The sequence below is a fragment of the Prionailurus viverrinus genome, chromosome E1 (assembly GCF_022837055.1).
Source record: "Prionailurus viverrinus isolate Anna chromosome E1, UM_Priviv_1.0, whole genome shotgun sequence".
NCBI classification, from domain to species: Eukaryota; Metazoa; Chordata; class Mammalia; order Carnivora; family Felidae; genus Prionailurus; species Prionailurus viverrinus.
The window spans coordinates 15688721-15701626 of NC_062574.1; the positions used below are offsets into that span (position 1 = coordinate 15688721).

The 12906-nt window shown below is 42.9% G+C and overlaps 1 protein-coding gene across 2 annotated transcripts in view; it reads right to left on the reverse strand.

Annotated features, from left to right (window-relative positions):
• The window catches only part of VPS53 (VPS53 subunit of GARP complex), a 156883-nt gene that overhangs the window by 125909 nt on the left and 18068 nt on the right, over positions 1–12906 (reverse strand). For both annotated transcript variants that reach the window (XR_007146837.1, XM_047832644.1), the window contains exons 3-4: positions 12766–12815; positions 11253–11319 (exon numbers count right to left, since the gene is read on the reverse strand). Coding sequence is in view for 1 of the 2 variants with exons in the window: in XM_047832644.1 (XP_047688600.1) it covers positions 11253–11319; positions 12766–12815 (117 nt within the window). In the remaining variant the exon portion in view is untranslated. The remainder of the gene's footprint in view (positions 1–11252; positions 11320–12765; positions 12816–12906) is intronic.

Here is a 12906-nt window from a genome sequence, read left to right on the forward strand (position 1 = left end):
CAAGGGGACAAAGGTGAGTAATTCGGTCTGAGATGGGATAAAGACCCCTCAGTTCACCTCTTTTCTTTATGAAAGACAGTATTTGGGTCATCAAATTTACCTGTCAGTAAGTACATCTCCCAAGAAATGTCTCCCTTATGCTTGGAGGCCATTATGAAAGTAGCACTAATATATTTTGCCTAACATCCATACTCCAGGTATCACGTGCAACACTGACCAACACAGACCAACACAGCATCTGTTCAGAGTTTACAATATAACATGGAAACAAAAATCAAAGATCCTGGCATGTGACCCAATACTGTATGGAGGACGATAGTTTCTTACGTTTCAGAGCTTTAATCTAGAAGACTATAGAACACCAAACCAAAACAGACTAAAAAAAGCATTATCTTTAATTTTACAAAATTAATCTTCTTCTAGAGAAGACCTCAGAGCCCAAACTACAGCACAAGACATTTTATAGCTATATTACAGACTCACTGGGATTTATAAATGGAAATGATGACAGAACAACCACAGCACTGAACTCCCGCTGTTCTAAATCCTGTATTTCCATGGGTGAAAAAAGGAAGAGCAAAAAGGAGGTCAAGTTCTTACATGAAGACAGAGTTTCAAATTTCCATCCATTGTTCAAACATATTTGAATGACTTATTGTGTCAAGGATCTGAAACCCAGAAAGCTTTGCCCTGTCAGCAATTTTCTAACGTGCAACCTCAAACTAAGGATGGAATTTTCCTTCCCAAGTCACTAACTACTAGCAGTCAAAAGCAAGAGTAACCTGGGTAATAGCCAGAGCAGTTACAGTAGTGATGAATGGCATTTTCCTCTTTAGATGTAGAGACTCTAGTTTAAACTTGTGACTGCCTTTAACATGGAAACAAGCAGATGGCAAAAGTTATGCTTGACCTTCTTTCTTGGCTCCTGAGGAGTGCCAATTTATATGGGGATGGCTCAGAAGAATAATAAACTTCAGTGTTCCTTCTTGGCACACTATTTTCCTAAAACCATTTTCAATAGTCATGCTGCACACAAGTGGGACTTGATGTGTTTCTAAGGTCAGGGAGGAAAGAGTCCAACTGCTGGACTTCTTAGCTAAAGGAAATAATCGTGGTAGTTTTCTTTTTTGGAGGGGACAGCATCACCATTATTAGGTCCTGAACACAAAAGCTTATGACTCTACAGCTAATCTGAAACACAGTCTGTATGGATTAAATGAAGATAAAATACGAATGTACGCTTGTCTTGTGGAAAAATAAATCTATTAAAGTTCAGAACAATGTGGAAAAAAAATGTTTCCAAAGAGATTAAATACACTGAAATGATTAAAAATTACCATATGATCCAGCAATTCAATGCCTAAGTACATACTAAAAGGAATTGAGAGGAGGGACTCAAACAGATATTTGTGTGTCAGTACTCATTACAGCATTGTTCACAACACCCAAAAGGTGGAGACAACCCAAGTGTCCAGGAACAGAGGAACAGATACACAAAAATGTGGTACATGCATACAGTGGAATATTATTCAGTCATAAAGAGGACTGAAGTTTTTGAACATGAATGAAAATCCCAGATGCAAATGCCAGAATTTAACAACACATTAGAAGGACAACAACACAATGACTCAGCAGGTAGGATTAAATGTTAAAAAAATAAAACCCCAAACTAAGCTAATCAATTAGATGGAAAAGCCATGTGATTATATCAGTAGATGCTGAAAAGGCATTTAATAAAATTCAGTTTCAATTTCCTGGCAAACATGTTTAGTGAGCCAAGGTCACAAGAATAACTTCTTAACAGTCACAGATTCTGGAAGTGAAAAAATGTCACACTTAGGGTCTCTCTGCATTGTTCATTGCATTATCCTCAATGCCTAGAATAGTGTCCAGCATAAAGAAGGCACTCAATATTTACTGAGTGAGCCTCCATGCTGTCAGCTCAGAGCCCAATGCGAGGCTCGAACTCACAAACTGTGAGATCATGACCTGAGCAGAAATCAACAGTCACTCAACTGACTGAGCCACCCAGGTGCCCAACATTAAAAAAAAAAATTCTTAAAAAAAAATAACAATAAGCTCATTATATGTTAACATAAGTAACATGTCTTTATGAAAAACAACTGTATTCCCCCTAAACAAAACAAATTTCACAAAAATGGCACTATTTCTGTGCCTTTGTGAATATCTTCAGCATCTACTTTACGAGAGACCAGCTGGACTCTCATTGCAGGCCTCTGGATTGACTCTGCTGTGATATGTTGTGTGGTTGAAAAATATGATGAAAATGCGGCTTCACACAGATAAGTAGTTAGAAAAGACAGAAATATCTTGGGGCACCTGGGGTGGCTCAGTCGGTTAAGTGTCAGGTCATGATCTTGCAGTTCGTGTGTTCGAGCCCCGAGGTGGGCTCTGCTCAGAGCTTGGAACTTTTTTTGGATTCTGTGTCTCCCTTTCTCTCTGCCCCTTGCCTGCTCACACTCTGTCTCCCTCAACAATAAATAAACATTAAAAAATTTGTTTAAAAAGCAAAGTGGGGCACCTGGGTGGCTCAGTTGGTTAAGCGTCCTACTTTGGCTCAGGTCATGATCTTGCGGCTTGCGAGCTCCAGCCCCATGTCGGGTTCTGTGCTGACAGCTCGGAGCCTGGAGCCTGCTTCAGATTCTGTGTCTCCCTCTCTCTGCCCCTTCCCCAGCTCACACACACTCTCTCTCTCTCAAAAATAAATAAACAATTAAAAAAATTTTAAAAATGGGAATGCAAGCTGGTGCAGCCACTCTGGAAAACAGTATGGAGGTTCCTCAAAAAACTAAAAATAGAACTACCCTACGACCCAGTAATTGCACTACCAGGCATTTATCCAAGGGATAGAGGTGTGCTGTTTCGAAGGGACACATGCCCCCCCCCCCATGTTTATAGCAGCACCGTCAACAATAGCCAAAGTATGGAAAAAGCCCAAATATCCGTCGATGGATGGATGGATAAAGAAAAAGTGGTATATATATACAATGGGGTTGTTACTCGACAATCAAAAAGAATGAAATCTTGCCATTTGCAACTACGTGGATGGAATTGGAGGGTATTACGCTAAGTGAAATTAGTCAGAGAAAGATAAAAATCCTATGACTTGACTCATATGAGGACTTTAAGAGACAAAACAGATGAACATAAGGGAAGGGAAACAAAAATAATATAGAAATAGGGAGGGGGACAAAGCATAAGAGACTCTTAAATATGGAGAACAAACTGAGGGTTGCTGGAGGGGTTGTGGGAGGGGGGATGAGCTAAATGGGGAAGGGGCATTAAGGAATCCACTGAAATCACTGCTTCACTATATACTAACTAATTTGGATGTAAACTAAAAAAAATAAAAAATAAATAAAATCTGAATAGAAGGCAAAAAAAAAAAAAACTGAAAAGAAAAGAAATATTTTAACACTTTTTCCCTGGGCTTGTTGATAATCCTCCTTGAAAGTACATCAAAACTCAAAAAGCGGTAGATTCTTAAAGATTAGTTGCAATGTAGAATCTAAAACCTTATTAATGAACTTATCATACCAGGCCACCTTGAAAGCCACTGGTCAGCTGGGCTCTCGCCTGGGATGCAGAAGCCAGAGACAGCATTGCTCTTATATTAACAGTGAGAAAAAAATACACAAACCAAAAAAATCACAACTTTCCTTGAATCCATCAGAGAGCTCGGGACAAGCAAGGACCATCTCACACGTGGCCGAGCTGTTCAAGCAGACGGGAAGGAATCCGCTAAAATTTCTAACAAATGACCGACGGCCAAGTGCAGGGCTAGCGCGACAGTACAGAACCTCTGGGAGATGACTGCACAGAACGGTTCGCACCCGCTCTGTGGCTCTTTCTGGAGATCTTGGCTCGTGAGAAAAGCTGCAGAGTGGGAAACCGGAGAGAGCCTCCTCCCGGAGCAGAGTCGGTGGACTCTGAGCAGGCACCGCAGGAAGGGCGTGAGGCCCTGAGAACCACTGCTCGAACACACCTCTCAAGAGCCTGAAACCCCTGGGGGAGGGGCAGCCCTGGCAAAAGTCCGATGCAGGTCGTAAGGCCAGGACAAGAGAACAGAGCCTTTCACCACCTCTGATGGAACAGCAGGTATTCTGGGCCACAGGTAAGCTGTGCTGCAATTTCATTCACAGACAACGGCTCACCGAGGGACAGTAGGGAGGCTTGCAGAGCCTTTGAAGTGGCCCTGAAGCAGGGCTTTAGGAACGAAAAGGAGTGGAAGTGATGGAAAAGTCACAGGAACTTGACAAACGCCTGGATGCACGGAATTGGGATATTCCAGGGGGTTACGTCACATCAGCAGCAGCAGCACCATCTCGGCCATTTGCTGAGCACCACAGAGCCCTGCCACCCTGAAGCAGTTATCACTGTCTCTCTCTATACCACAGACAAGAACCCTCCGCTCAGAGAAGTTAAGAAACTTGTCCAAGGTCACACCCAGGGGCAGAGCCAAAATTTAAATTCAAAGCTCAGGTGTTTTCATTTGACCAGGATGCCATCCAATGTTATATCAGTGACAATGTCCAATTACCCCAATCCTTAGTGAATTCAAATAAAATGTGCCCTTTTTTAGTTCTTCACTCTCCACAGAGGAGAGCAAGGACAGCTATTTGACTTCCTTACAGCTTGTCTTAAAATCAGAGATCATAGAAGGCAAGTGGCCAGGGTTCCAATATGTAGCAAACAAATCACTCTGTCGAAAAGTGCTGGTAAGGCTCACGTGCCATAAAAGGGTTGAGGCATGGTGATCAGACTGAACCGTCACTACAAGTCCTTGCCTCAACTACAGTCAGCAGTGCTTGACAAGTAGGCAAAACTGAACACTTATTCAGATTCGACTTGTCAAATAAAGGCAAGCCAACCTTTGCACCAGATGTAAGAAATGCTGCCTGGAGAACGGTGGAGAGCCTCGATCAAAACCAGAGGCACCACTCGCCTACGGAAGGCTGCCGGAGAGGCGCAAAGCCCCGAGAACCCTCACAACCTGACTCCACTGCCCCAGTGGGTGGTCACAGGGCTTCCGGCACTCCCAGGTCCTTCTCAGGTCTCAGCAACTTCTGAAGTTTAGTGTTGTCTGTAGACATTTTGAAAATGTCATTCCAAAAAAAAACTAAAAAACAAAACAAAACAAAAAATGCCTAACCATTCTCGGTCACTAATGGACAAATTTGAGCATATGCTTTAAAAGCTCAATTGTTGGGGCGCCTGGGTGGCGCAGTCGGTTAAGCATCCGACTTCAGCCAGGTCACGATCTCGCCGTCCGTGAGTTCGAGCCCCGCGTCAGGCTCTGGGCTGATGGCTCGGACCCTGGAGCCTGCTTCCGATTCTGTGTCTCCCTCTCTCTCTGCCCCTCCCCCGTTCATGCTCTGTCTCTCTCTGTCCCCAAAATAAATAAAAAATGTTGAAAAAATAAAAAATAAAAAATAAATAAAATAAAAGCTCAATTGCTGGGGTGCCTGGGTGGCTCAGCCAGTTGAGTGTCCAACTTCGGCTTAGGTCATGATCTAGGGTTCGTGGTTTCAAGCCCTGCGTCAGACTCTGTGCTGACAGCTCAGAGCCTGGAGTCTGCTTCTGATTCTGTGTCTCCCTCTCTCTCTGTCCCTCCCCTGCTCATGCTCTGTCTCTCTCCAAAAATAAATAAACATTAAAAATTTTTAAAAAGAAAAAAAAGCTCAATTGCTTTAGATTTAGTATGCTTCAGCAGGAGGAAGCAAGCGACAGTGCCCCCCTCCCCTTTCTTTTCAAACTATTTATAGCCCCTTTAATACTAATGCCATTTATTTTCTTCCATCAATGGGCTTCATTTTCCTCTCAAAGAGAGGATAAGAGAGGATAAATTTGAAGTGATTGAGGGGACAAATTCAAACCATCTCCCGAGAGAGCTGACAAATACAAATTCATAATCCCACAAAATGAAGATCAATGTTATGCTATAAACTCCCGCCATCTACCTAGTTCAGGGTCTTGGGGAGCACAGCTATTTTTGTTCTAACGCCTGAATTAGACGATAGCCTAATTTTGAGGATGAAAAGCAAAGAACAGTTCTTCCTTGGAAGGCAACATGCTTTACTGATTTAGTTAATAAATCTATACGATGTCTCCATGAAAAGAGAGAAGGCAAGTATGATTAGCCCCCATTATCTGAGGAAAATGGAGACATGGAAAATTTAAGAAACATGGGCCTGGACAGATACCAAGGACAGGAAGAAATTCTTTGTTTTCTGGGCCTGGCACTTTGTACCAAAATGAGGATAAGGAAGAGAAGAGAAAGTGTCTAATAGCATGCCACGTGGCTATGAACCCATCCTGTTCAACCTTTTCGTCTATAACGTGAGCCAAGACATAGAATTTGTCTGGCAAATGTGCTAATGATAAAAAGGGGAAGTCATCAAGATTCCAAAAGGTCTCAACTGGCTGGGGCAATCAAGCAAAACTAGCAAGATGAAATGGGGGGGACAACATAAAGTTCAGCACTTGATTTCAAAAGAATTTCTTAAACAAACAGAGGAAAGTTGAAAAGTAGTTCATATGAAAAAAGCCCTGGGGCAGATGTTGCGAACTGTTGGCGCAGATGTGTTTTGTTTGGCCTTTGCAGTATTTGTGAAAAACACTAAGCCAACACTGAAAAATGTGGAGAGTCACACAAAAATCCGGATTTCCGGCTTCTCTTGAAAACCTGATAGGTCTGGCATCTCCAGGTGTGCATTCAGACATGACAACAATTGGTTAGAACGGAGATGTGGCTGTCCCCTTTAGATAGGGCATTTACTCGCCCGGTGGATACACATGGATGCACAGTGGCCTGCTGAAGCCATTTAGGTTACTTTTCTAGCGCTGTGAGCATCTGTCTGAAACTCCTGACCTGGGGATTTCAGACAACCACCAACTCCGTAGAAGCCAACAACATGACATGGCCCAAAATTTCACCCAAAAATCCAAGGTAATGAATGAATGGGAGAACAGGGTCTAAACCAGTGGTCCTTAACTTTTGAAGAGTCACAGACTCCTTAAGAGAATTTTGAAAAATCAATGAACCTGTTCTTCAGAAATAAGTCTATCCATACAAAAATGAATAGTTAATTTCAGGAAGTTGACAGTCCCTGAGCCCCCAGTTCCCCTGTTAACAACCCCAGTTTAGAACAAGGAGGTAAACTGTCCCACTGTGTGCCCACACAGTATGTGTCCTCTTGGCCAGGAACCATGTTTTAAGAATGATGCTGACAGGGGTGCCTGGGTGGCTCAGTTGGTTAAGCGTCTGACTTCAGCTCAGGTCGTGATCTCACAGCTTGTGAGTTCGAGTCTCACGTGGGGCTCCATGCTGACAGGATTCATTCTCTCTCTCTCTCTCAAAAAAAAAAAAAAAAAAAAAATGATGCTGACAAACTGTAAGGTAACCAGGATGATAAAGGATCAGATTGTAAAGCTGAAGAAACTAAGAATGGTTAGCCTAGAAAAAGGAACAGTAAGAAAGGAACATAATATCCATTTAAAATTTCAGAAACTATAATAAGGAAAAGGGATTACACACCGGTCCAGCTGGCAGAACTCAGCAACGAGAAGTCACAATGAGGTCTATTTTACTATTTCAGTTCAGTCTAAGAAGGAAAGAAGTTTCTTACAATTAAAGCTGTTGGATACTGGAAAAGACTGAGCCTCTCCCGTGGAACAACAAAGGAGCGAGTTGTCCATCATCGTGAGTGTCCAAGCAGAGGCAGAAGGACACTGAAATGTCAGAGATGCCATAGAAAGGATTCCTGAACTGGGAGGAAGGTTGTACTGCAGATACTTGAAGCTTCTTAAAGACCGAATGTTGGTGAGCTGAGCTGGAGATGGCAATAACAATTTCTTCCCCTCCCGAACCTTAGTCTTGCTCTGATGCAACAGTAACACTGTAGCCAAGCTCCTCCACTCAAGAAGACAGAAGCCCAGTGGCTGACCCTCTCGGTGCTTCTCAGTGAACTTACTGGGAACTGGTCAATGCTTGGCCACTCTCGAAATGTCACATGCCAGCTTTCTCTTTTTCTAACCCACTCCTCTATTCACCTCTTTTCCCCCCTCAGCCAAGCTGTCTGTTTTAATTCTTGGGAAGCTGCGTAAGGCTCGTAGCATATCAGATCCTGTATTAGTGGAATTGACTCATCTTATCCACAAAGTTTGAAACATGTGGGCATTTAATTAAAGCTTTGGCCTGATGATTTCAGCAGAAGAAAATGGGGAGAATTCTGTGCTGTATTAACTCTGTATGAGCATCACAGTCTGGTTAGAAGAGGTCACAGACTAAACCAGTTCGTCTGCCACGTAGGACGTGGTCAACGATCCAAAGTTCTCCAAAATGTGTAGCAGAATGCTAACTGGGCAGCTGGTTCCGAATTCTCAAAAAACTACAGGAAGTGCCTTCCTGTGTCTTCAATTTCTAAATCACTGCCTCCCCAAAGATAATTTTATAGTTAGAAACACTGCTTTTCAAAAATGTTTGCTAAAAAAAGTCTTTCAAGACACCACGAATGGGAAATAAACATTCCCTCTCATTTACAGATTAAAAAGCACCCTGGTTCTGGTTGGACACAATCAAGGTGAAAGTTATAAAATGAAAATTTCCTTCTGCCCATAATATTGCTCTCCTCCCAAGTGTTCCTCAGAAGCTTAGGAAACAAGTTCTGAAAGCAAACTTTTACTCTGTTCCAGGGAAGAGGGGAATCTTGGGCCTCTTGACCTATAAAACTCAGTATTTTGGAACATCCATAATTCTCCCAAGTCTGTGCCAGGCAAATGGAGTCTCTCTTCAGCAAACCACCAGCCAGCCAGGGCTGGATAGCAAGGCTTTACCCACAGGGGCTGACAAGAATGGGACTCAAAAGCTCCCTGGAAAAAAAAAAGTCTCTATTCGAGCTTGCATTACAAACTGTTGGAAAAGATAGATGGAGGGGATGACAGGAAAAGCAATTATTTCTTCTGGGCTTCCTCTCTGTCTGGATTCTAAGGAGACGAACACAAAATTCCACCACAGATTGAAATGCTATCTAAACATTCTTGAAAATGTGGTCTTGCTCTCTGAAACCGGACCTGGCCCTGCTGCATCAACCTGTCACCTATGAACACGTGAAGGTGGCGAAGGCCGACATTCCCACGGGCGGTCTAATTTGGGGCCCGACCTGTCACTACTGCTAGTTGGTGACCGCAGGTCAGATCATAAATAACTAACTGCAAGATACACCTCTACATGGCATGACCCAACAAAAAGTCTTGATGCGTCCTTCCTGTTAGGTTCACATTCTTGGAATTTTAAACACCTGACCCTCTCGTTAAGTATTTCAGTGAGCCGTTCGAAGTGCAGGTTGAAATCACACTAGAAAGGTGTGTCATTATTTCAAAGAGTAGTCATTCGAGACTGGGCACACACAAATCAAGCTGTAAACAACTTTATAGGGACACACGCTGATCAAAATGTTTCATGGTAAAGGGCTTTTGCTTATTTACAATAAATAAATAGTCTCACATAGACCAAATGTTCAATACTGTTGAATAAAACGTTACTGCACGTGAACTATGTGTTGAGAGAAATACAAGGATGGGGAGGATTTAGTTCTTGCCTCAAGGAGCTTATAAACTAGTCGAGGGGGCAAGATTTGTTCGCTAGTAAGTCAAAGGAGAGTACACGCACAGGCCTGGGAGTCTGTGGGCAGAAAGGATATACATGTAGCTAAGGGGTATCGAGATGAATCTGCTCATGAGAAGTGTGGACCAGATGAGTTCCAAGTCCCTTCTAGGTCTAAAACTCTAATTCCTGTATATCCAGATGAGCTAAACAGAAAATTTCATGGAGGAAGCAGTGTTTGAGCTGGGTCTTAGGTAGATTTTGAAATGAAGTTACTGGAAGAAAAAGAGGAGAGGGAGCATTTCAGACAAAACAAAGTAAAACGCATGGGTTCAGAAAGCACGGTGCTTGCGGAGCACTAAGCCTTCTGTTTGGATGGATCTCGGCAGGACACAAAACTGGAAAGGCAGATTGAGGCCTTGAATGCCAAACAGAGGAACTTGGATTCGATCTGGTAGACAGAGGCCACTGAGGTTTCTGAAGAGATAGATGACAAGACCAGACATATAGAAGGAAAGGTAAAGGGCAGAAGGAGGCTGGAGTATTTGCAGGCTACATTGTTACTCTTTATTACCTCTAAGGGCCCCATGTACACAGGCCTCACCTGCCAAAGAAGCCATGCTTCATAGGAGAAACCTAAATAGACAAAAACAAAGCAATAAGGGCTAAGAACGATGCAGGGACTTGGAAATCGGATCAGTCTTAGGAAACTAACAGGTCTATATACAAATACTGCTGCTGATGACAACAAGGAAGGAAGGAGATACTTACAAATAGGCCAATGGAAGATGGTTATTAGGAAGAAAAGTTAGTCATAAAACGTAGGGGAAATCGAGACATGGATAAAACTAAAAACGTAAAAGAGACACATAATACCTATAAGCTACTAGCAGAAGAAGCAGGAATAAGAGAGAGCAGGACATTTATACATAGGATGACACCTTCCATCCCCCCAAAATTCGGGTAGCATAATGTATATTTTAAGAAAATAGCTGCACTAAAAAATGTCAAAGAGGACAAATAACAGAACTGAAACTATCACAGAGGCACACACTGACCTAAGGAGTTAGTATCGAAAAGGGAACAGCAGAAACTGCACATAAGACCAGAAAAGGCATGCTCAGCATCTCTGTTATGACAGCAATTTCTGAAATAAGATGCCTAAACAGAAGAGAATCCAAATGAAAAGGAAAATGGTTAATAGCTAACAGCTGGCCCCTCAGTCGTGGAAGCATGCCTCCTTCCCAAACACCCCTTTCCCCCTTCATTCCCTTCCAACAGCCCTCCTTAGCTAGATCCAAAAAGAACTATACAACTATGACATGAATCCGTGTCTGACACTGTGGAGAGAGACAAGGAGACTTCAGTTTTCTCACTTAAGCCCACATGGCACTGGCCCGGGTGAGCTGTGCTCCCATATGCTCCTGGTTCAAGGGACGCCGACTGAGAGCTCACTGCTGGTTTAGGCAGCCCACCTCTGATAGTAGTGACACAAGTCATGCACGCTTCCTGCCGCACGGGGACAGATCAGAAAGAAAGTGCTCTCCACAAGCATTCTGGTCACTTGGTCATTGGGTGGTGAAGAAATCAGGAGGATATGATTAATATGGAGGAATAAGTTACTTACTTGCCTGCCATCCTGCCCCACGTTCGTCTGACCTCTTACAACAGTTCGAATATTGTCATCCAGTCTCCTAGTGAAAAAGTTCAGGGATACAAATCATTAAAACAGTCTCTACTCTAGGGTGACCAAAAGAAAAACAGCTGGTAACTTATCCATCAACTCCCACAGGGGGCACCTCCTTATCCAGACAAATTTGAATGATGGAAGACTGAGGCCTCGGACACCAGCTAAGGCACAAATGGCAGTGTAAGAAGCCGAGCCCAGCATAGACTGGTGAGTAGTCTCTGCCTTTTAAGAAGCCTATTCTTGCTTATTATTCAGAGCTGTCAGAAAGCACCAACATAACTTAGTATTTTTCAATGGAGAAAACCAGGAATGGCGATGTTGCCGAAACTCTATGGGAACAAGTCAGAGAATTCAAACTGCCCCCCACAGAATCCCCGAGCACATCCTTAGAAACCTTAAAGGGCTAAGGAGCCGGGGTGCTATATGGGATCGGCACTTCATCCTCTGGGCCCTGACTGCGATCCGTGTAGGAGGTGGATCTGTGGACTCCAGTTCCAACACGGGCCATTTGGTGGCACCTCAACCAGAGACATTCATACCGGTTTAATTCCACTTTCCGTTCAGAGAATGTTTCAAAGGTATGTTGTCGTGCAGTGATTTCTGGACCATTTTTCCTGTGCAAATCCTGGCCAACTCAGTAGTCTCTGCTAGAACTGTTAGAGCCGAAGCCCACCAAAGCTGAAGCAAGAGGCGTCTTTGCGCATCCTAAGGCACCCGACTGAACAACACACTCATGGCAAAGGTCTTCACTGAAAGGCCCGAAGGTCATAAGGGAAAAGGGAAATCATCTCCTGGATTCAAAGTGAGGCTTCTCTTCATCAAAAGTCAAACAAAACAAAACAAAACAAAACAAATGCAAAAAACGGTATTTGAAGTACTGACATCAACCACGTGTCATGTGCCATGTGTCACAGCTGGAAATCCAGACATGGATAAACCAGAACCAGGCTACTGGGCAGGAAGGACTCCTGACATCTAACTCTGGCAAGCACATCCCAGATGAATCCCAATATTTAACCTTCGGTCACCACAAACGCCAATGAGCACATCTGACCATATTGATAGCTGGTACGTGGCCCAGGGATTCATATATAAACCCATCCTCATATCTAAGACTCGGAGGTACAAAAAAAGGTCAATCTGCTATGGAAATAAAACCAATAAAAATAGAGAAAAAATGCTTTTACCTCCTTTTGTAACCAACCATTTTGAATAGCCTGTTAAAGCTTCCTTCCCTTTTTAGAAATAATTTGAAGACTGACCAAAAAAATCCGATTCTTTGCCACAAGGTTCATATGGAAATCCAGTTAAGGAATTATTTTTTTTTTAAGTTGTCATAAACAGCAAACTTGAGATTTCAGGGTTCTAACAGATAAGTGTGATCTAGAATATGATTAAAATCAACAGCATACTTTTCATCAACGATTAATAATCATATGGTGTCACTTACCTTATTTTCAGTCTAATTTTGTTCACGACTTCATCAATGTTTGCCAGAGACTACAAAAAGAAGGAAAAGTGCCAGCTATTACTTCACTTTCTAGAATTTCCCCTTTACAGGGAAATAATGAGCTATCGAGGCTATTTATGA